The sequence below is a fragment of the Pholcus phalangioides genome, unplaced genomic scaffold (assembly GCF_987345545.1).
Source record: "Pholcus phalangioides strain wild (caught in Gottingen) unplaced genomic scaffold, Ppha-v1.0 ptg000002l_1, whole genome shotgun sequence".
NCBI lineage: Eukaryota > Metazoa > Arthropoda > Arachnida > Araneae > Pholcidae > Pholcus > Pholcus phalangioides.
In genome coordinates, this window is record NW_028301595.1 from 14,385,401 (window position 1) to 14,409,404 (window position 24,004).

General features: G+C 40.5%; 1 protein-coding gene across 1 annotated transcript in view; it reads left to right on the forward strand.

Annotated features, from left to right (window-relative positions):
- The first annotated feature begins 13,299 nt into the window (after positions 1-13,299).
- The window catches only part of LOC149089444 (putative peptidase C1-like protein F26E4.3), a 51,705-nt gene continuing 41,000 nt past the window's right edge, over positions 13,300-24,004 (forward strand). Inside the window, exon 1 of the mRNA XM_089238553.1 lies at positions 13,300-13,836. Coding sequence (XP_089094679.1) covers positions 13,521-13,836 — 316 coding nt within the window. The 5' untranslated portion in view covers positions 13,300-13,520. The remainder of the gene's footprint in view (positions 13,837-24,004) is intronic.

Below are 24,004 nucleotides of genomic sequence, written 5' to 3' on the forward strand. Positions count from 1 at the left end.
CAGTAATCTAGCTCGTGTGCAAGCATTCGAATTACTGAAAGGGTGACCTAAAGAGAGCGTGTGACCATGGGACTCGACGAAAGAGTTATTTACAGCGTGTGCAAGCGTGTAAATGCCCAAAAGAGTAACCTAGACAGAGTGCAAGAATGTGAGTGATCAGAAGAGTGACTTATAGAGACAAGCGTATTTACAGGTGTTGGGGAGCCAAGCGGGTTGCAGCACCGGGCGGTGAATTCAAGGAATGAGTGGTGAAGAAAATCGGACTAGAATGTGATAAGAGGGCGGCAAAATTCTTCTAGCCCACAAGCGGCAAACTTTCTCACTCACTCGCCAACTCACCCATACTGTCGCTTACCCACTTTCTAGGTCATCCATACTACTACCAAACCATATATGCACTTCGTCCATATTCCCCTGCGGAACTTCTAACGAATTGGTATATATTAGAATGTACGTGTTGTGAATCTAACGTGAAGTTTGTTTCTGTGTAATGCTTATTATATAGTGCTGCCATCTATTTTTCGATCATATTTCATAAACTCGCCTCTGTAGGCGCCTAGGGCCAATCAAGTTCAAACTTCCGACTAATGGATCGGCGTTCGGAACGGAATGTGCTTATAGGCGGAAGGGGGGGGGGGAAGAAAGGTTCAGCCCTGTCATGAAGATACCATTTCATTCCCCGCCAAAATACTGCACGAAAAGACTTAACTATATCTTTCACGTGTATTCAAATACGTGAATATCCGTCAGTTAAGTGTAGAGATGAATGAATGTGTATTCGGAAAGTTCGCCAACAACAACCCAGCCACGCAAAAAAAGTAAAATGGCGAACAATTCATCGAAAAGGTGAGATAGTGAATGAATGAGTGGATGAGCAAGTGAGTGATTGATCTACTGAGTCAGGGAGTTGTTGGATGAGCATAGGCGGAGATACGGGGGTGGGGCCATGGATGCGTCAGTGGCAAAGCCGAATAAAAAAAATGCAGATGTATATATATATGGTGAATTGACGTCATCGTGCCCCAACCCCCATCCTTTCCATCATCATCATCGTTGTGCCCCTGCCCTCTCCCTCAGTCTTCCAAATCTGTTTCCGCCTATGTAAATGAACAAGTAGAGGAGTTAGTACTTGATCAAGTGGAGCGAATGAATGAGGTGAGCAGGTGAACTAATAAGCGAGTAAGTGAGCAACTCGCTGAATGTCACTCAGCAACTCGCCCACTCATCGCTATCGCTACTCTCACTCACACGGTTACTCACTCACTCGGTCACTTATTCGCTCATGCGCAGTATACACCAAAACGCGCATCTATATGTGATTCACGCATCATAATTCAATTTTACTCCTCCGAATTCCGTTGAGGAGTGAAAATACTCCTCGAAATTTTGGGTATTTTTTTTTTTCGATAGAGTTATTTTTCGCTCTGATAAAAAAAAAATACCCTTAAAATTTTGGAGACGAGTGGGATTACTTTTCAAAATTAAATTTTCGGATAACACTGTCAACTTGGTCATTCACCCATAGTGTCTCTCTCTTTGAATTACTCACTCACTCGGTCATTCGTACGGTCACAGTGACGAACTGTTGTCGGTGAATTTTCCTATCGAGGAAATTGTTTATCGGTAAATTTTTCGTAAAGACGTTATAGAAAGAGGTAAACGTGTGTGTGTGGCGGGTGTGAATACTTACTGCTGCTGCCACCAGAAACGTACAGAACTCCGTCGATGATGGCAGCCACGAAGCTGTTCCTGCCCATCTTGAGGGTGGCTATGCTCACCCAGCGATTCGTCTTCGGGTCGTAGCAGTCGACTACGGAAAAAAAAAAGAAGATAAAAGTAGAACCTGAGAGAGAGGATGACCTTCCTGAAACATCTGATCAGGAATCAATACCAAGTAATTTTAGGATTATATTGGCGAGGATTTTTATCATTTCCAACTCCACCGAAACTCGTATGTGTGACCTCCTTCTGGGAGTTGGGTGTGAAAATTTTCATGGAATTCGTCCCATTGATATGTACGCGATAATTGTGCAGTGGTTTCTAACCTTCCAATCTTTTAAAGTACACCTTGAAAACACATGGGAAGCTTATGAACCCCACCACCCTTCTGTTGGAAATGTGTTAGAAGAGCAAGAGTGCTCAACCTTTTGGAAAGTGCGTGCCACTTCATTTGTTTGGGATCCTGCCATGGGTCACTTGAGTTATCTGAAACTGTGTCTCGGGCTACTGAAGTCATCTGGAAATTTACCGCGAGTCACTCGAATAATCTGAAACTGTGTCTCGGGCTACTGAAGTCATCTGGAAATTTACCGCGAGTCACTCGAATAATCTGAAACTGTGCCTCGGGCTACTGAAGTCATCTGGGAATGTGATCAGAAGATCTCTGAAAGTGTGTGACGGGCTGCTTGAGTGATCAGGAAATGTGTCGTGGGCAATTTAAGTAATCTGGAAATGTGCCAAGAGCCACTTGAATGATCTATGAAAATGCAACGGGCAGCTAAAGTGATCTGTATGTGTATATATTACGGGCCAAGTAATCCCGAAGCATGCTTCTGGCAACTCGAGTGATCTGGGAATGTGCCGGCCAGCCACTTAAGTAATCTGAAAATGAACCACGTACCGCTTAAGTGGATTAGAGGTGTGCCGCGGGTCGCTCAAGTGATTTGGATATGTGCTATTAGAAGCCTAAAATAATCTGCAAATGTGTCGCGAGCCACTGAAGTAGTTTGGAAATGTATCACGGGCCGCATCAGATGACTCCGTGGGCCACATTTGGCCCGCGGGTCATGGGTTGAGCATACAACACTACATATGACGGGGGGGGGGGGGAGAGAGAGACTACATATAAGAGGCCCAAAAATCCATATTTGCCCGAACTCACGAGGAACAGACTTTGCGTGTGCTGCGTACTTTCTCCGTAGGAATGCTTAAGAGAAGATTGCTCATCTCCCAGTTTCCCAGAAATGCGTAGAAAACCAAGTATCCCCTTAGAAATGTGTAGGATACTCGTTTAGTTTGGACTTGTTTATTATTATGCTCGACTAACACCAGAAATGTGTATAGTAAGCTTACTTAGCTCTAGACATACGCATGAGGCTTGCGTACCACCCGAAGGGCATAGAGAGCGAGCGCAACCCCCGTCAAATGCGTTCCCGCTTAGGCATTACAGAAATGCGTAAATGGTAATTGTGCGCACAAAGGGGGAATGCGCTTAGAAAACGTGTTAAGTGTTTCACACTTTTGCCTTGTGCGACGTCGCGCTGGGCAATTGATGCAATCCAGAGCAAAGCGAGGATTAAGGGGGTGGGTTGGGTTCTTCCAAAGCCTCCTAGATACTAGGTCTCTCTAGGAGGCTTTGGTTTTTCCCGATTCTTGGATCAAAAGGGGTCACCGAATCCATCCTTCTAACCAATTATTCAACATTGCACGGGGGCCACGAAAATGCACGCTTTCCCCGTTGACAAACATCTAGTTGCAGTCCTGACCTAGACGGCGGCGGACACACTCAAAACAGTCGCTGGACTGGAAACACTAGTCACTTGTTCTGCATTGTGATGTTAACATTATCATTATATAAAGCAACTCTAATGAAAATTGGACATGATCGATCGCTGGACCGTGTCTTACCGTTGTTGCGTCTGTGACGTCCGTCGAATCCTCCAACAGCGATGATCACGGACTTGTAATGCAACAGGCTGAACCCGCTCCTCTCGAATTTCATGGGTTCGACGCTGAGCCAAACATCCCGTTCGGGTCTGTACATCTCGACCGTATTCAGGCGGTGCACCCCATTGAATCCGCCGGCGACGAAAACAGCATCTTCAACGGAAAATGTTCAAAATTAGATATTTTCGGGATGCCTCCTACACCGTTTCGGCATTTGAATCGAACCAGCCCTAGGAAACTTCATACCACTCGACTACGCACTTATTTGAGCTAGGGCCACAATCTTGTCCAACCTGGCCCAATAGGCATTCGCAAATATTTGCTTCCAATGTTTGCCTTTCCCCCTGCTGCAACGGAGCACCAGCGGCATAAGGTGGTTACACGCTGGCCCAGCTTCGCCCAATGTTCCTTGGCGAATATTTGCTTCCAAAACACTCTCGATGTTGTGACTGTTAGTGTTCTTTAAACAGTGTGTCCAGACGGATTGAAAGATCGGGAAGGAAGGCGACTCTCTCTCTCTCACACCACCCCCTCCCCCAACATTTGACGATCATTGCCAATGGCGAAGCGGCCATAACCAACTTCGGAGCGTATTGGACCACGTTGAACACGAGCGTACATGCTTTACACGTGAAACCTCCAAGATTTAGATCAAGGTTGCTGAAACTTTTGAAGAGTGCGGGCTACTTCGTTTTAAAACGTGCCACGGGCCACATATGTGATCTGGAAATGTGCCACAGACCACTCAAGTGATTTGAAACAGTACCCCTGGTCTATATTTGAATCATCTGTAAATGTTCCGCGGGTCACTTGGGTGTTCTAGGAATATGTTACGGGCCACTCAAGTGGTCTGGGAATGTGTTGCGTGTCGTTGAAGTGGTCGGGGGTTTTGCCGTGTGTCAATTAAGTGATCTGGAAATGTGCCCCGGGTCACTTGAGTGAGGTGAGAATGTGCCCCAGATTACTTAATTGATTTTTTTCATGTGCCCCGTGGGTCATTTAAATGATCTGTAAATGTGCCGCGAGTCACTGAAGTGAATTGAGAATGTGCCGCGGGTAATTTAAGATTTGTTGCTTAGTTCATTTTTATGAAATTTAGTTTGTGGTTGCGGGCCACATCAGATGACTCTGCGGGGTCTATGTGTTGAGTATGTATGTATTATTTAGATGTAAATGATGATGTTGACGAAGAAGATGATTCAATCTTACTTCCGCAAGAGGCAGCAGATGCGTCGCTCCTCTTCTCCAGCATCGGCGAGATGGACGTCCAGGTGTTCGAACCCGGTTGGTAAACCTCGCAGGTATCGGTCCTCCCGTATCCGTCGAAACCGCCGCACGCGAAGATCGACTTTCCCAGGGCGGCGAACGCACCGTAACAGCGAGCATTCTGCATATGCGCGACGGACGTCCATCTGCGGTCGTCCAGGTTGAAGGCGCGGACCGCCGACAGGACTCGCTTGCCGTCGTGGCCCCCCAAGCAATAGATGGTGCGGTCGATGCGTATGAGTCCGTGGTATGCCCTGAGAAGAAAATCCAAGAATTCTGAATTCAGAAAAGTTCGATGCCTTTAATCGAATCACATCCTTCAGCAGGGCCTCTAGGTTAAGATCTTTGGTGGACCCCCAGCTCAGACTTTTCAACAGCCCCTCTCCCCTCTACAGTGAATTTATATCGTGTAAAAACAAAAAAGATGAGAATCTCGTCCTGAGCCCTAGGGCTTGTCAGCCCCACCCTTGTATGGGGAAGGGGACATGGAGGAATGCTCGGCGTTAAGATTGGCCCGATTCTATCAGCAGTTCTGATGAATTCTGAAAAAGTATTCACGATTTTTCCCACCATATTTCAGTTAAAAGCTGTTTTTTCACGGCTGAATTTTTTTCATGGCCTCTCTGTGTGGCTGTTCAAAGGTGTCACTCGTTTTAGAGTGACTCTATTATCACTTCGTGATAATATTCGGGATATTCGTGATAATTCGGGGTTATTAGCTTCGTGAAGGGCGACCCTTTTTCTGGGACCTCCACTAAACTTCATACGAGAGTAGTATACTATATTTACGGATACATCTCTCGTATATTCACATTTTTGCCTAGGTTATATATATATATTACAGCCAAAGCCCGAAGTGCGGCCACTGCGCGAAACGGCCTAGAGTTTTGGTCAAAGTTCGAATTGCAGGAATGATTCAGACTTTGGCCGGCCATTTCGTGAAGCGGCCGGAGATCCCTGATCAAAGCTCTATGTGCTGATGTAAGACGGTCCGGTAGGAGCCAAATCCATTTCTTTTTAATCGCCAACGTGTGATACATGTCTATATATAGCAACTGGATTGGATTAGCTCCATCCGACGAGAGAGAAAAAATGAAGTTTGGGAGAAAAACTATAAAAATAATTATATTAATTGCCAAATTTTGGAGAGAAAAAAACAATTACCGCATCGTAACTGCGGTTTGATGGGTTACCATAATTAACGTGTACATAATTGTCACGAAAAAAATACGCCAATTGACGAGGATCCCGGATCACGTCTTTTGTTATCGGATGGCCAATTCGCGAACTGACCAGCCAATGTCCGAAATTTGGATATTGTCCGGGTCAATATTTAACGAAATCGGCAAGTTCGCGGAATGGCCGGTCCCGTCGCGAATTGGCCAATTTCGGGCTTCGGCAGGATAACGTGTGCACCATAAATACGAAGTAGTGCATACTTGGGATGTCCGAAGTCTTCGTATTTGCTGACGATCCACCTGTTGGTGTTCGGATCGTAAATCTCCAGCCGCGACGAGATGCCGCCGGTTTCCATCCAACCTCCGATGCAGACGATGACCCTGTTCGGGATCCGGGGCCTGAAGATCGTTACGAGATTGTCTGGGCCGCGTATCGACGCGGACGCGTCGTCGGGAAGGCGTCCGAGAAAATCGATAGCGTCCTTGAACCGATCCGCGAGCGACTCGTTGAACCGAATGTAAATGTTCTTATCCATCGTATAAGCGAGAAAACTGAAACGAAAAGACGAACGGGAGAGTTTCGGTTTCTTAATCGATTAAAACACTTTTTTTGCTTCTAAGGAAATATCTGGACAGCCACCAGTTTTGATATTGTTGAAAGAGTACGCGGTGCAAATATGCAAGTTATTATGTAGGAGGAGGTGTGTTCCCTGTAATGAGGCCTCTATGCACATAGAAATGTGTCCTCCACTTGTTGATACAAGATTCATTGAAAGACTGGTCATTAGTGGAGATGAAGCTTACAAGGAAGAAAATTCATCACTGCCCCCACGGGGACTCGAACCCCGGTCTCTCGCTTGCCGGACGAGTGCTCTACCATCTAAGCCAGTGTTTTCCAACACAGGGTGGCGTGATATTGTCTAAGGGGTGCCGCGAGGGATTAATGCATTTTTGCTCTTTTCCAGCATCATATCTATGCGAGCAAGCCTTCTCTGCTATTGCGACAATAAAATACAAAAAGCAAGAAATAGACTACTACTACTCAACCGTACATGCACGTCGTTCACATTCCTCTATGGAATTTCTAACGAACTGGTACATGCCGGAATGTGAGTGTATGAGTTGTGAACCTAACGTTTGTTTCTGTGTAATGCTTGTCATGTGTAGTGCTGTCAGTTGTCAAGTAATAGACTGCAAGACCCCTAGAGAACAATTTACGTGTTTTGTTGCTAACTGTAAAGCCTGATTTCAAGTATCTGTTCTCTAAGCATTAATTACAAGTTTCACTTCAATGATTAATCGAACAAAACTCTACTGATGTATTTTTACTTGGTAGTAATTTTACTTAGTAGTTGATTTTTGCTGTAGTAAACTGTATTCTGTTTTCAAGGAAGGGTGCCCCAAATTTTTATTGTTGTTCCCAAGGGTGCCGCCAACTTAAAAAAGGTTGGGAAACGCTGATCTAAGCTATGGAAGCAGATAGAATATTTCAACCTCGGAGCGTATATATATGTTGAAAGGCTCCGTACATGGACGGCGGCGGCAATCAACTAATAGCTTCTGATTGACATAGGCCACTAAATGGCCATAGTTCTATATGCATGTAGCCATCTGGTGGCCTATGTCATTCACGAGCTATTAGTTGATTGCTGCCGCCGTCCATGTACGGAGCCCTTCAACATATATGTACGCTCCAAGGTTGAAATATTCTATCTGCTTCCATAGCTTAGATTGTAGAGCACTCGTCCGGCAAGCGAGAGACCGGGGTTCGGGTCCCCGTGGGGGCAGAGATGAATTTTCTTCCGTGTAATCTTTATCTCCACAAATGACCAGTCTTTCAATGAATCTTGTATGACGCCTCTATCTTATCATACGTTGTAGACGTATGGTTTCAGTTTAAAAAATTGCTCAAAAGACGTTCAAAAATTACCTTGTATCAGTTTTGAGAGTGAAAATGCAGTGTGTCGCGCAAAAATCTAAATTTCTATCGCCCCCCTGTACTCTAACTTCCAATTGGAATTTTTTTGTGTGTGTGTGTGTGTGTGGGCTCCAGGAGGAACAGGGCAAAAACTTTCCAAGTTTCTAAATGCGATATTCTCCGAGATATTCAACTTCAAAAATCGGGGGAAAGTTGGTAAAGACAATATAAATGAGGGCGTTGTCCGTTAGTTTATGCTGCTCTTTCATAACTTTTCTCCGATTTTTAAATTCGAATATCCCAGCGAACATGGATTTTTTTTTTCTGTTTGCTCCAGGCGATACATACTTTCTAATTGGAAGTTAAAGAGGACAAGGGGGAGGGGCGTTATGGGCTGAAATATGCATCTACAGAGTTGAGTTAACTGTTTGTGTTTCTTGAAGAAAGAGAAAGGGAAACTGTTTTTTTTTCGAGAATTTCGATTGTCGTTATAGCGAATATCTTTCTAATTTTCATTCATGAATAACTTGCTATCAGAGAATATTTTTGTGTCTTTAGCCTTAGCTCTTTGACAATAACTTTCTAATTAGGGGTCATTCAAGTATTACGTCAGCATCGGGGGGGATTTCGGATTTGCTGACTTTTGATGACAAGGTGGGGGGGGGGGTGTTTGAAGGTAGCTTACGTCTTCAACCACCCCTTTTTGAAGATATGAAATATTCTAAACTGCTAACGAAATTTTGCTGACGGGGGGGGGGGGCGGGTCAGTGTTTTGTTGACTTTTGCTGACAAGGGGGGGGGAATCAAAAATGGCTGAAAATCTGCTTACGTAATATTTGAATGGCCCCTTACTCGTAATAGCGAGATTATCGAAAGCCGTACTCGTTATAACGGATTTTTACTATGTTTAGAAGGGGACGGGCTCTGGCCCACTTGGGACAGATACAAGTTTACGTCTAAGACCGTCTACACATACCGTGCAGCGGCCTCCGGCTCTTATGTGCCACTGGGCGTGCGTGCAATTTTTCTCCCTAATCATTGGGTCCAGCTGTCCATTTCAGTCAAATGGCGTGTACGTTGCATCGAGTTGATGGCTGTCTTCATGGGGAGAACGACGCGAGTGATTCGATACTTGCGAGCAAGGGAAGACACTGCTATAAATCTTTGCTAACTTTTCCCGACACAATCCTGCCTCTTTTGAGATAACGGAAGTAAGTTGCTTTTAGCATCAGGTCTGGGGTTATGAGCGGTTCTATCTATCTATCTATCTATCGTGCAGCTCATCTACATAAGAGACGATCAAGATTCTAGCCCACAGACATGCTGAGCCTAATTTCTGAGAGGCAAAAATGATAGCGAGTATATAAGAAATCTTACCTCCTTTCACATAGGCCAAGCCTCGCCGCCTCGATGAGCGCGGGCAAGTGTTGCGCCCGATCCTCCGGATGAACGCCCATCCATCTGAAAGCGACACGCAGGACGTCCTCCTCCTCTCGCGTGTTCAGCTCGTCTTCGCCCAACAATTCCAGGAGGTCCTCGTGGGACATGTCCGCGAAACCGGGGCTCCGAGTCCAAGTCTGTGGCGAGAATTCACATCGAGATACGGTCACTCACCCCCACACAAGATGGAATCAGTATTTTGCATTTTATATGCCTCGGTCCATCGACGTTAGAAACTGAATCAGAATTAAAGGGGGAGGGGGGAAAGAAACGTTTTCCAGACGTTAACGAGATATTGGTTATTTTAAGTTCAGCCAAAATTGAAAATGACGTTAGTGAGTATATTACGAGAACGTTTTTTTTTTTTCAATGAAGAGAAGTTACGCACGTGGACGGGACGGCTGAGTAGATAGCGTCTGGCCCGATCGCGTAGATACGGGCAGAAGTAAGTCCCGCTGAAGGTGTAGATCTTGATGCAGTTCCTCCTACCGATCTTCCTGGACATGTACCTCTCGCACAGCATGGCGGCGTCCGGCGCGACGAGCCTGTCCGAAAGCACCAGCAGCTCTATCAGGTGCCCCGACCTCAACTTTTCCGGCTCTATGCTGCCCGTGTACGCGAACCGGACGAAAGCCGACACCACTCGGTTGCTGTTCGGCAAGGAGATCCTTCTGAGTCCATCCTCCTCCGTAGATGGCTGCTGTTGTTGTGATGACGTCTTCGACATCGGTCCGCAGAACATCGCCCTGAAGTAATCGCTGCAGGAGCCGAGGACAGCTTTGTAGACCGGGCATTCGTAACCGCGTTCAGTCGAGATGACGGCGTCGCAATCTAACGAGGCTCCACCGGTGCACACCGCTGACGCGATCCTCGACGGGAAATCTCTGGTCTTCCCGTCGTCTCCGGGAAAAATATATTCGAGTAGGTCACTCATAGTCACACTAATATATACTAGTCCTTATATCACATATAATACACGCTTTCTCCTCTTCTTCCTTCAAGAGGTACGGTCTCAACTTGAGAGCCGTTTGTAAACAACAACAACGTTTACTTCAATGTCTTTAGGTATCAAGAAAAATTCAAGATATGGAATGTTGCGTGGACACACAAAACCGCGTTTTCATTCAAACAATGGCTGAACATGCGCGATGTTTCGATCAATTTATACGATGTCCACCGACATCGAGACTCGAGATCATGTAGAATGAATACAAGAACAAAAGAAGAACTTTTCAAAGTACTTAAGCACATTTACAGAGGAACGTGATTAGAGAGGAGGTCCCATACATTCAGTTCTACGAATTCCAGGTCCTCACTCCGTGTATTGTTTCCCATAAGATCGATTCTGATGGCCTCTAGCCTTGTTGGTCCCCGCAATTTCCCGTCCTCAACATATAAAGGTCACATATTAGACGACACGAAAATTTCGAAGATGAACTAAAACGGGACGAAGGCATCTGCGGACGAACTGCTTTCATCCTCCCGTGACCATATGCGCCCAATAACACTTCTAATGCGGCCAAACAGGAATACAGGACAACTTGTCCGTAAAAATATCTCCTAATTTCATTTTCCCAAATGATTTTCTAGTTTAATTTCCGAATCGATAGCCATCGATGTCTTGAGAACGTAAATATTGCAAAAAAAAAAAAGAAAAAAAATTTTTTTGGTACACTCCGGCAATACGGGACTTTCTTCCCTGTTGAAATTTTAATTATTTTATATTTCCGATTGAAATGAGTAGATTTTCGTAATTTGCAACAGTGGTATGATTCTGTGTAATACGATGGATGTGTTTTCTCCTGCTTTCACCTTCCAGTTATTTCTAAACAGTTTTACGAACACCCTGTATATATTCTCTTCCTTCAAATCTCCAATCACCCTTTAAGTACTACGTAATCTTTTAATGGACCGTAAACATTAGAAAAAAATGAATTTGTAATGAAACCTTCGTCGGAGAGGATGTCGAGAGGAAATGGCACAATCACCTCTATTTCCGCTTTCATGTATTTATTTATTTTTTTGCATTTACTTCCGGTCAAGAGAGTGTTCCATTCTTTTTCCGCTCAAATTCTCAGTTTCTGTGTGTTTTTCAATCAAAAATAAATACATAAAAAAAAACAAAAACGGTTATATTCATCAGTGAATAAAACAATAACTGAAGAGATCCATGTCGAATCATTAATGAAGAATGTCGATAATGTTTCTTATCAACTTCGAATGTCCGCCCCCTTCCAATGGACATGAATCCCCTGCCCTTCAATTCCAACAATGTCATCGATTCTCCACCAACTTTCACTTGATTCAATTTATTACTGGGAATGGGAACTTTGAAAGCTATCTCGATAGTAGTTCGTTGTGTCCATGCGAATACGAGGAAGATCCCATGCATGCGGGGGGGGGGGCCATCCCATGGCTGCCCCTGTTCTAACTCGAAGGAAAACGTTCATCTTAAGAGAGAACTTGACCCTTTTTTCTAAGGGGTCATTCAAGTATTACGTCAAGTATTACATTCAAGTATTATTGATGACAGGGCAGGGGGGGTTGAAAATTGCTTACGTCATCAACCACCCCTTTTTGAAGATATGAAATATTCTAAGATGCTGACGGGGGGAGGGGGTCAGTGTTTTGCTGACTTTTGCTGGCAAGGGGGGGGTCAAAGATGGCTAAGTATCTGCTGGCGTAATACTTGAATGGCCCCTAAGCAGCAACGACGCTGCTCGTTGCCTTAGCAAATCTCGCCTCCAAAAAAGCATCTTATTTCAGCATTGATGAACACACCTAGATATTGTGTAAAGTTGATTTCCCAGTGGAAAGCTTTTACCTATACCCCTTAGTTTGTACCTGCTGAAAATCGGAAGTAAGCCTATTTCATTGAAAAAAGATATAGCATTTTTTGAAGGGAGGTTTAGTGATTTCTAATGGATTAGTGAAAAATTTCATGAGTAAGGGAATGCAATGAAGGATTTCGTTCGGGGGGGGGGGGGTTCTATGCTAGACCAAGGGTGCTCAATCTTTAGGTGAGTGTGGATTGGGCCACTTCATTGGTTTGAAAACGAGTCGCGGGCTACTTAAGTGATCTATAAATCTGCCGCGGGTCACTTAAATGATGTGGAGATGTGCCGCGAGACACTTGAGTGATTCGGAGCTGTCCCGCAAGTCACTTAAGTGCCCTGGAATTGTGTCGTGGGTCACTCAATGATCTGTTAGTGTGCCATCAAACATTTAGTTGATCTGGAACTGTGCCGCTGATCACTTAATTGGTCTGGAAATTTGCAGTGAGCCACTTGATTGATGTGTAACTGTACCACGGGCCACCTAAATGCTATGGAACTGTGTCACTAGTAACTCAATGATCTGCAAACACGTCGCAGATCACTTAAGTGATGTGGAACCGTACCGCGGGTCACAAATAATCTGTAAAAAAATGTGCCGCTAATTTCATTTTTACAAAATTGGGTTAGAGTCACGTGCCACATCAGATGACTCCTAGGGCCACGGGTTGAGCATATATGCTCTAGGCAGAGGCTTATTCATAGTGAGGTACATAAAAATTTTGCCTTCCTCCCCCCCCTTTTCCTTCTCCTATCCTACAAATTTCCTTGATCACTCATTTGTCAAATTTGCTGCGAAGTTGCCACCCTGGGCTATAGTCCTCTAACCCCCCACCCTGGAAATACGCCTGTCAGCCATGTTGTAATTTAAATATCATAAAAATCGTGCTTTTTTTTGGAAATTTGACTCCAAGATAAAATGCTCCATCAACCGTCAATAGATGGCGCTGCAACAATCGTCCTTTACCCTCGATCCCAACCCACTTCTCTTCAGGCTCTCTCCTTGTCAAAAAAAAGTTTCAGTAGCAGACGACGCTTTCTCCCTCTCCCATCGTGCGCTCTCTCGAGGCATTTCTCCAAAAGATCTCTCTCTCTGAGCAACATCCGACGGACGTCAAGAAAGTTCTTCTCTCTCTCTCCCGTTGTTATCGAGGATTTATATTGTCGCGATTGTTTAATAATTCAAATCGCTGTCAAAAAGGAAAAAAACTTGTCAAGATGCGCAACAATCACAAATCCCGCGGTGGCTCCCATTCTTTCTTCGATATTGTTTACTTGTTGTTTTTCTTCTTGTGTTTTGCCAATTTGATGGACGAGGTGGTTTCTCTGGACGACGACCTCAGGGGAAATTACTGTAGGAATAGGTATCCTCAGAATTGCTGTCCTGGCCGGGACGACACTTGTACCGTGCCCATACTCGGTACCCTTTGTTACTGTGATACTTTCTGCAACAGGACCAGCAGTGGCGATTGTTGTCCGGATTTTCTCCAGGTGTGCCTCGGTATAAGCCCGCCGGAGCCTATTGTTAGGCCAGGTATGTATCGATGAGTGCCCTCAAAAAAAATTGTCTTTTTTAAAACTTTTCTTCGAATTGCTCTTTCTATGCCTTTCATTTGTTTATTCGTACCTGGATATTTTGAAAAACTCGTAATCAAAAGTCATTGTTATGAGAGTTGTCATCATAAATGATTTGGGAAATACTCATTTGTATCAAATCATTGTTGCTGGACTCGTCGTCTAAAACCAGTGTTACGAAATTTGTCATTTAAAAGCGTTGTTGTGAGACTCGTATAATCTGAAACCATTGTTCCGAGATTCACGCCACTATTGTTGCGAGACTGATCATCTGAAACCATTGTAGCGAGACTCGTAATCTAAAGCTATTATTGCAAGACTCATAATCACTATTGTAGTGAGACTCGTAATCTAAAGCTATTATTGCAAGACTCATAATCACTATTGTTGTGAGACTCGTAATCTAAAGCCATTATTGCGAGACTCGTAATCTAAAGCCATTATTGCAAGATTCATAATCACTATTGTTGCAAGACTCATAATCACTATTGTTGCAAGACTCATAATCACTATTGTTGCGAGACTAAAACCATTGGTGCGAGACTCGTAATCTAAAAACATTGTTGCAAGACTCATAATCACTATTGTTGCAAGACTCATAATCACTATTGTTGCAAGACTCATAATCACTATTGTTGCAAGACTCATAATCACTATTGTTGCAAGACTCATAATCACTATTGTTGCAAGACTAATTATCTAAAATCACTGTTGAGAGACTTGTCATCTAAAACCATGGTAGCGAAACTCGTCATCTAAAACCATCGTGGCGAGACTCATTATCTGAAACCCATATTTTCTGGACATTATTTAAAGTTATTGCTGTCGGTATCGTCATTGAAACCCATTGCTGCTCATCGCCTGAAACTGTTTGATTTTAAATTCTTAAACTGAAACTATTGATTTTAATTGATGAAAAATTTGGTCACATGAATAAATGAAGTTTTCCTCTTAACTCTCGATACTGGAGATAATTCTCCCTTTTTGAAAAACAATTATTTAATTTCAATTCATAAAATATCATGGGCATCATTTATTGCATTAAACTAAAAAATACAATCGAGAAAATGTTATTTCATTCCAAAAAATTTTGATTAGTTCAAAAAATCAATGCAAATAGGCTATATTCGTTTGGTAAAACAACGAATTTCAAAATTAATTCATGAAAGTATGTTCTAATTGTATGTTCTAATATAAAAGAAATGACTTTGTGGGAAGAAGTAAATATCTCTGAAAATGTAAATGCGTATAAAAAGATAATAAATGTATTTTTTTATACGCATTCAAATTTTCGGTGGCTTTGACAAGCAACAATGGTTTTGACAGTCATTTTGGCAGAAATGGTTTTGACAATTATTTTAGCAACAATATTTTGACGATGATTCTGGCAACATTGGTTTGTCAGTATGATTTTACTATGATGGTTTTTAGTTTTTAATAAGTCTAGAAAGGCAACGTGTTTGTTTTGATGGCCAGTCTTAAATTAAAATAAATAAATATAGATAATAAATAAATGTATTATTTTTTTATTTACCCCATAAATTTAACAATTTTAACAAATTTATTAAGAAAGTAATAAATTTGTTATTTTTTATATACATAACATATGTATTACAACTAATAATTAATATAGAAATTTTCTAGTTTCAAATTTATTATTATTATAAAAAAATTATTAATAATTATTTTAGAATTAAAATGAAGTAAATTTTATTTATTTAATTAAAATTCAAATATTTATTTAATCAAATGTAGCAAATATGAAAGAAACTATATTATACCGAATGATATAAAATTTATATCATTCGGTTTAATATAGTTTCTTTTGTTCATAAAATAACTGAATAAATAAAATATAAAAAATTGATAGAAATAATAAAAAAATTATAGAAATTCACCTATATTTAGATTTAAAGTCACCTGTTTCGGAATTAAATTAAAAGAAATCATCACAGTAAATTAAATTTATTTATTCTAAATTGTGAAAAATATGAAATAATTCATAATAAATATCCAGTATATAAAGTTGAAAAAAAATGTCGTCTAACATTTGACGAATGCGTTACATTTTGATATTACACTATTTATTTTGGAATCAAAATGTTATCAGAAACAAACATTTGCTTGCAAGACAAGTGTCAAAAAACTCCTAATCATCTTTTAATAGTGAAAAGAAGAAGAAAAGTGAGAAAATAGAACGTTAAATTATGTTTATACTTGTCTTTCTCCTTTTAAAGTGGTTTGTTTATATTTGTTTATTTTTCGTACTTATCTAAGAAATCTTATCTTCCTACAGAGATGAGAAAATGTATTGTGTTATTATATTGAAGCATTTGTTCATGTTTTTTCCACGCCTTGTTGAATATTCCTATAAACGCGTTTCTGTTTATAAAGTAAGCAAAATGCATTGTTTATACATGTTTGTTTGTAGTTTTGTACAGTCCTATTTATTCGGAACATCTATGGACCTATAATGACGTCATTGAATATTTTTTCTTTGCAAAATTTATCTGGTCTATCTAATTAGGTGCGGTTTGCTCTTCATCCCATGTTATTCAGATTGATTCATCTTACTTTACGGATAATTTTAAAATGATATTCACTTATGGGAGTAGTAGTGAACACTACTCAGTAATATTAACACTTCTTGTTTTAAATTATGATGATGTGGCCTTTGCTGCATTTGTTTTTGGTTCCTATTGAAATTTGCGTGGCCCATCTCTCGTTTCCTTATAATAGAATATCATAGCTGCTAATTTTTTTGGCTTTCGACTTCTTTTCCCGGACTCCCTAAAACTTCATATAAATCTCCCGACTTTTTTTTTACCTTAACCCTTTATCCACCACAGTATGGAAAAATGAAATAATTATGCAGTAAGTTTTTTTGGTAGGGTATTTCAGTTCTAGTAATTAAAGCATAAAAAAATCGAAAAATTATTTAGTACACAACAAATTAATTAGCCGGCTGATACTTGAAAGTCTCGTCAGCACTATACGCTTAGCAATAAAAATAAAAAATACCAATTCAAAATATGTTGAATGATACATAATATTGATCATATTCATTTATTTTTACTCTCTCTCTCTCTATATATATAAAAGGTAATTTATTCTACACATTTGTTATGGAACACTGTGGGGTGTTTTGCTGCATTACACTTTTTGTAATGCACTAAACACTCTTATACGGACATCTAACTGAATTTTATTAATTTACGTTAGGGCTGGGAATCAATTAAAAATTTTAACTGGTCAGACAAAATTTTTTAATCGATAAATCGACTGATTAATGAAATTTTTCTTGTAAACATACAATATTAGTAGATGCTATAAAAATATATTTTATTCATTTCTCTCACACTCCTGATCAGCAAATGTAAACAAATATAGGAATAATTAAGAAATTAAGACTTCCCGCTTGAAGTAATTAAATATGTGGATCATAATTTCGCCAAAACCTCCAATTTCTTCACTTGGATCTTGTCGTGTTTCTTTCAAAACTCCCATCAAACTCAGTTTTAAATTGAAATCGTTGAATCAAATTTGATCAAAATATTGATTCAAGTATTTTTTAAATATGGTCATTTATCCAAAATGTTATTGTATAAAATATGATTTGTAAGGCATCTAATCGGTTTTTTCAAACAAATCAAGTAAGTTCACAAACTTTTATTGAAAATTTTAATTGAATTTCAATCGGATTGATCGCGTCGATTAACTCAACTAAAAGTTTTAACTGCGATTAGGAATAGATCAATTAACCAACCGGATTAATTGATTTAATTGTTCTAGCCATAATTAATATACAGTAAAACCTCGTTAAGTCGTCACCCTGATAAGCCATCACTCCGGTTAAGTCGTCATTTTTCTTCAGACCCTTTCAGCTCTCATAGACCACAATGTTATTAAACCCTCGTTTACTCGTCGCTAATTTCGGTTAAGTCGTCACTATGAAAAAGTTTGAAAAAGAGGAACAGACTATTTTTATGGCTCCTATTAAAAAAAAGAGCTTGTTAACAGCATTGCCATATGCTAAAAAACGGAACAGTTTAAGTAACGAAAGTTACGCTGGGGAAGTTCATTTGCCGACTAAGGTTTTTGAAACGTTGGGGGACTGTTCGAGCTAGATCTCATTTCTGCCTGGGCTCCATTGGAGAAACTGGACAAACCGCGAGACACCCAAGCTCTGTCGCAAGAAGCAGCATAAGCACTTCGGGGGGGGGGGGGGGCGAGGCAGGGATCTCCGGCAAAACCAAAGTTTATTGATATGTCAAAGATTACATATAGTGCAAGGAAATCAAAAATTATGCAAATCGAAGAATCAAATTAATCAAGTTAAAGTCAGAGTGCAACGCAGGCACGGATAATAAATAATCATAGAAAGCATGGGCTCTAGTAATTTAGGGAGTTCTGTTATGAAGAAAAGCTACTTATTCTAACAGTTGCCCTGTTAGTCTAAATCAGTGTTTCCCAAAGTGGGCAATATCGCCCCCTGGTGAGCGATGAAATAGTCCAAGGGGGCGATAGAAGCTGCGAGTATAAGATAGGATCCTACGGGTTCACTGGAGTCGGGAGGGGGGGGCGATGAGAAGGAAAAAGATGTAAAGAAGGGGGGCGATGGAACAAAAAGTTCGGAGACTATGGTCTAAATTAAAAATTACTAGTAAAAATCAAAGTGTACCAGTACATTTTACCACAATAAGTAATAAGAGATACAAAAAAAAAGGTAAAAAGTGCTATTATTTTTTCTTTTGCAATCTATAAATTTCATTAATATTGTTATTTTGATTCATACTTTAATAAATGTCATATTACTTTAAATTTATACGATTTTCATTACATCGCACATTAAAACTGACGGAACTCCGCTTAAGACGTCATAATTTTTCGATAACTTGAGGTGACGACTTATCGAGGTTTTACTGTATTTATAAAACTAGTTGTGTGGTCATATAGTAATGGTAAGGTAATTGTACAGCCTTTAGGGGTCATTCAAGTATTACGTCAGCATCGGGGGGGGGGGGGGTTCGGATTTGCTGACTTTTGATGACAAGGGGGGGGAGGGGTTTGAAGGTTACTTACGTCATCAACCACCCTTTTTGAAGATATGAAATATTCTAAGCTGTTGACGAAATTTTGTTGGGGGGGGGGGTAGGAGGAGAGGAGGAGGTCAAAAACGGCTAAAAATCTGCTTACGTAATACTTGAATGGCCCCTTATGCCTTCAAAATACCAAAACCCAACAACGTATGTGAGCAGGGCCGCAACTAGGGAGTCTCGTGCTCCTGGCGCTGGACTAGAGGGGGCGCAAATTTCATTCTCAAACCTTACCTTCAAAATTACAAGAGGGCCCTTGCCCCGGGTGACCAAATATCTAATTGTGGCCCTGTGTGTAACGGATGTCACGGAGGTTAAAAAGAAACTAGTATTCTAATGCACCGTCAGTAGCCAAAGGTTTTAAATACTACTTACTTTCAGGAGGGTATAATTCTTGAAGAATTTTCGTAGCCGGTCAATTTGTCGCACTCAACTTATCGCGCTCAACTCGTCGCGCCTCAATTTGTCGCGGTACAAATTCGTCGCAGTGCCAATTCGTCGCGATACAAATTTGTCGCAGCCGGCGTTCATTCTGCCTTTTATGATGGTCGCATCGTCAAGATTACGTATGTCTGTGGTGGCCGTATGTCCCGTTTCTCGTTCCTGCGGCGATTTTTCCTTGCTGTGGGATTTTAGTTTGAGGGTAGAATGACAGATTATTTCACCAACTACTACTACTTAACTATACATGTATGTACTCTGGAATTTCTAACTAATCGGTACATGCTGGAATTGTGTTCCGAGTGTATGTGTAGCCTCCAACGTATTTATATTGTCAGAGTTGTGCTTGTTTCGTGTTCTACTGCTGCTACTATCTGTCCTCCATACTTTGGAGTGAAGGCGGTAAACGCTTGAATCTTTTATGGAGAGACTTATTCGAATGTGAGACCGGGTCGCATTTGGAGGATCTAGGTTCGAACCCCATTGACAGCTCAGTTCTGGTCGGCTGAAGATATTTTCCTGCTGTTTTCCCAACTTCGAGGCGCAAATGCAACCCGACAGACCAGTCACGACCCAGACTCTGTCCCTCCAGGGATATAAGCCTTGGAGGGACAGAGTCTGGGTCGTGACTGGTCTGTCGGGTCGCATTTGCGCCTCGAAGTTGGGAAAACAGCAGGAAAATATCTTCAGCCGACCAGAACTGAGCTGTCAATGGTGAGATCCTCCATGATGAGAGTTCAGCATGATGCCTACGCCACCGCACAGCAGCTATTCTAATCTACCCAATTACCGACGATCGACTAAATAGCCCGTTATTTTGTATGATCAGAGCCCAAAATATTCTTGGCCACACACACACACACACACAATTACTACCATCTTTTCCCGATTCGGTTAAACCTTTTCTATACACACACATTGTCTCGAAATCATCGTTTATCCTTGAAGCATTTAAGCTACGTTAACAACGATGTCTCCTTAGTTGTTAATGAGGTAGCCACCGTTGTGTCTTCTCGTTGGGACTATTGTTTGAATGAATCGAGAATGTGTTTTATAGCGTTATATTTTTTATTTTATTTCATGTTTTATTTACTCTATCAGATTGATTTACGATAGACGATGTATAACAGAGACCCATAAATGTCCATTATTCACTTCCTGTTAGTAGGAAAGGAAAAAAAATCCAATCATATATGAACTTCATCGTTGTTGATGGTTAACCATTGCTGACGTGATTCTTGTTTTGTTGATTCCCTATAAGATTAGTTAGGCACTTTCAATCGGTTGCTCGCGAGCACCATTGTGCTCGAGAAGATATTCTCTCTCCCCCCCCCCCCTTTAGCTATTTTTCGAGGTGAAAATTTTTGGAAGTATTTCCGTAAAGACTTATTGTGAAGAGACACCTGGAAATTTCTGGAAAAAGAGAAAACTGCGTAAAATTTGACATTTTTTTTTTTTTTAACACGGTACAGAAATATTTTCTTCAAAATCTTTCAGAAATCGGTGTGTTTGAGGAAATATTTATAAATTTTTTTTATTCTCTCGGAAAGACTGTAGATGTCGCGGTGGTTCTTATCACGAATAAGAGATAAATAAGCCTATTTATGTATTTTTACCGGTTCTCAAATCATAGGCGGATATAGACTTGGAAGTCTGGGATGGGGGGGGGGGGTGATGATGATGATGTCAATTCATATATGCATATGATCAGTCAACTTCACCTTTGACGATGGGGGGGGGGGTCAGTGCCCCCACGCCCACCGTATCTCCACCCAAGTCTCAAATTATTTCTGCTATGCACTTTTTTGGCGTTCCGGAAATTATTCCTCTTATGACTTTCCTGTAGTTCCGAAAATAATTTCTCCTATTTATACATTTCTTTTTGTTGGTCAACGTATTTTTGCTGGACCTCAAATTATTTCTCTTATGCATTTCTTGCAGCTCCAAAAATTATTTTTCCTATTTATGCAACATATGCCGCTTACTGTGATCACATCGGGACTCGGGGGTTCCTGATAACAATAACCAAATGATAACTATATCCGAAAAAAATCCCGTTTGCAAGTACGGTGACCATACATTCCGTTTGGTTAAGGGACGTGTGGTGAATAGGTGTTGGTAAAACGTAGCAACTTTTTCTTTCCTACATATTTGGTAGCAAAATATTTTTAATTGTTCTATTTTTTTTTAAACCGGGACTCTCCCCTTTAAGCAAAAATCCTGCATTTTTTATTATTATTCAGCCATTGTGAGGCATTAAAATGAAACTGTCTAATGTATATCATTACTTATTAATTAATTTTTTTAATGTACAATACGTTCCATAGATTCCGTGAGAAAGCCTCTCGGAAAAATTTTTTTTTGAATCTTTTCAACTGAAAGAAACTGATCAAGAACTGAAGTAAATGACTTTATTTTTCGTCATACATGTGCCTTCACTATAGGAAGGCCATTGCAAAAGCAGCTCCACATGCACATGGATCACATAACAATTAATTACGAGTAGAAAAATGTTTGTCAACAAGGGAGGTAGAGGATAACGCCTTCTAACCTCGTACATAGTCTTGCAGCTTGATAACAATAACTTACAGGGGGGAAAAATAGGTTTGAATAACCCTTAGCTTCAGAATGCGCAAAAATTACGTATTATTATTATTAAAATTACATACATTATTCAAAGTCCCGATAACTATAAACGAATTTCCGATCTTATGATATTGGTCCGTTTTTTGGAAAAGCGATAACAATACCCAAATGATAACGTCAACCCGTGATTTTAATATACGATGTCGACTATATATACGTATATTTTCGCCGGTCCGAGGATCATATCTTCTAATTATGTATTTTTTGGTATTCCGCAAATTTTTTTTATTTTTTTTTTATTTGCTCTCTGCCGCCCACAGACTGTTTCTGTCATTTCCGCCGGTCCGCTCACTGGTCCGCAGCTGTAAAAAAAGATTGAGAAAAATTGCTTTGTAGCAGGGGGGTCTTCAACACAGGAGCTTTTTGGTAACATGTGTAATATAGCTTATTGGCTGCACGGGTTTCAATAAAAATGTCAAATGTGGCCAGCGTTGTGCCAACGATTGAAGGCGCCTGCTTTAGAGTATTGGATACCAACATTCTTTATGCTTCGCGTGTCGCCTGTTAAACTTGAGTGAATAGCCTCAACATTCATGGACATTGCGTTCGTCCTTCCATAGTATAAGACAAACCCTATACATTACGATCCATATTACTCATGTTCCTCGGAAACCTTTGAAGTACCCACACATCTTGAAGTCGCTCAATGACGGGATGTTTGTAATCATCAGTGTGGATGGAATCGGTCGTAAGAAATTCCGATGTCGACATTGATGGTAATGCCATCAATGGAAAAATGAGTAATAGTGTATTATTACCCCGATATATAAACTTTTCCCATGAGTCATGTACGGTTATCGTACAAAATTCCACGCAACAGCTTCCATCCCCTTGAAACAAAAGAAAAAGGTTTTCCACTTCATAAAGTTTTCGAGACTCTCTCAACATCTTCAGATTACTATTTGCAATATTTTGAGGGTTGGGGCAGAATGTAACGACGCTAAAAAAAATTCCGTACCACGTGCTTCGTCAAGTGTTTCCGCGTGCTTCAAGATCACGGGAATAATTGTTTTGTTTTTTGGTTTTTTTTGTTCGAGCCTCGCGTGTGTGTCGTATAAGTGTCGTCTTTTTTTTTTACTTTTTATCCGAAGTGCCGATGCCCCAGCTTTTCAAGTTCGTCTTTTACTTATTAACACTGAAAAAACACACACACCCATTCTTACGTTATTTTCCGTTATGAATAAACTTTTCATAGATTTCTGATTAGCAATTTTCTAAAATAATTCTCAAATCAAATATTTTGTATTCATCCGCGAAAACCTCCAAATAATAAATTTTGCATTCATCCACAAAAATAATTCTCAAATCATAAATTTTGCGTTGAGCCGCGAAAATATTTCTCAAATAAAAAATTTGCATTCATCCGCAAAAAAATATTTCTCAAATAAAAAATTTGCATTCATCCGCAAAAATAATCCTCAAATCAAATTTTGCATTCATCCGCAAAAATAATTCTCAAATCATAAATTTTGCATTCATCCACAAAAATAATTCTCAAATCAAAAACTTTGCATTCATCGCAAAAATATCTCAAATCAAAAATTCTGCGTTCATCCGCATGTCCCATACGATAGATGTATCGATTCGCAAAAACAAACTAAACTAACGACACTGTTCCTTTTATACTTTAGTCACGATGGCAAATTTGGAAATACTGTACTTGATTGAAAAAGTTCTAGAATTCAATGCTCAACGAAATTACTACCTATTTCCGTTTCAAGAAGTGTAAATTATCAAGATTTCACGAAAAAGTGGCAAAAATAAAGATTTCGTATTTCATTAAAAAAATCGCAAATTTCGCATTTATCGTATCTGTTTCTCAACAACGAAAATCACGTGTGTCCTTATTTATAGGCACTCGTTTTTGATTTGCAACATATTTTCCGTTATGAATGAACTTTTCATAGGTTTCTTATCAATCGCATTAATGGTTTTAGAAAAAAT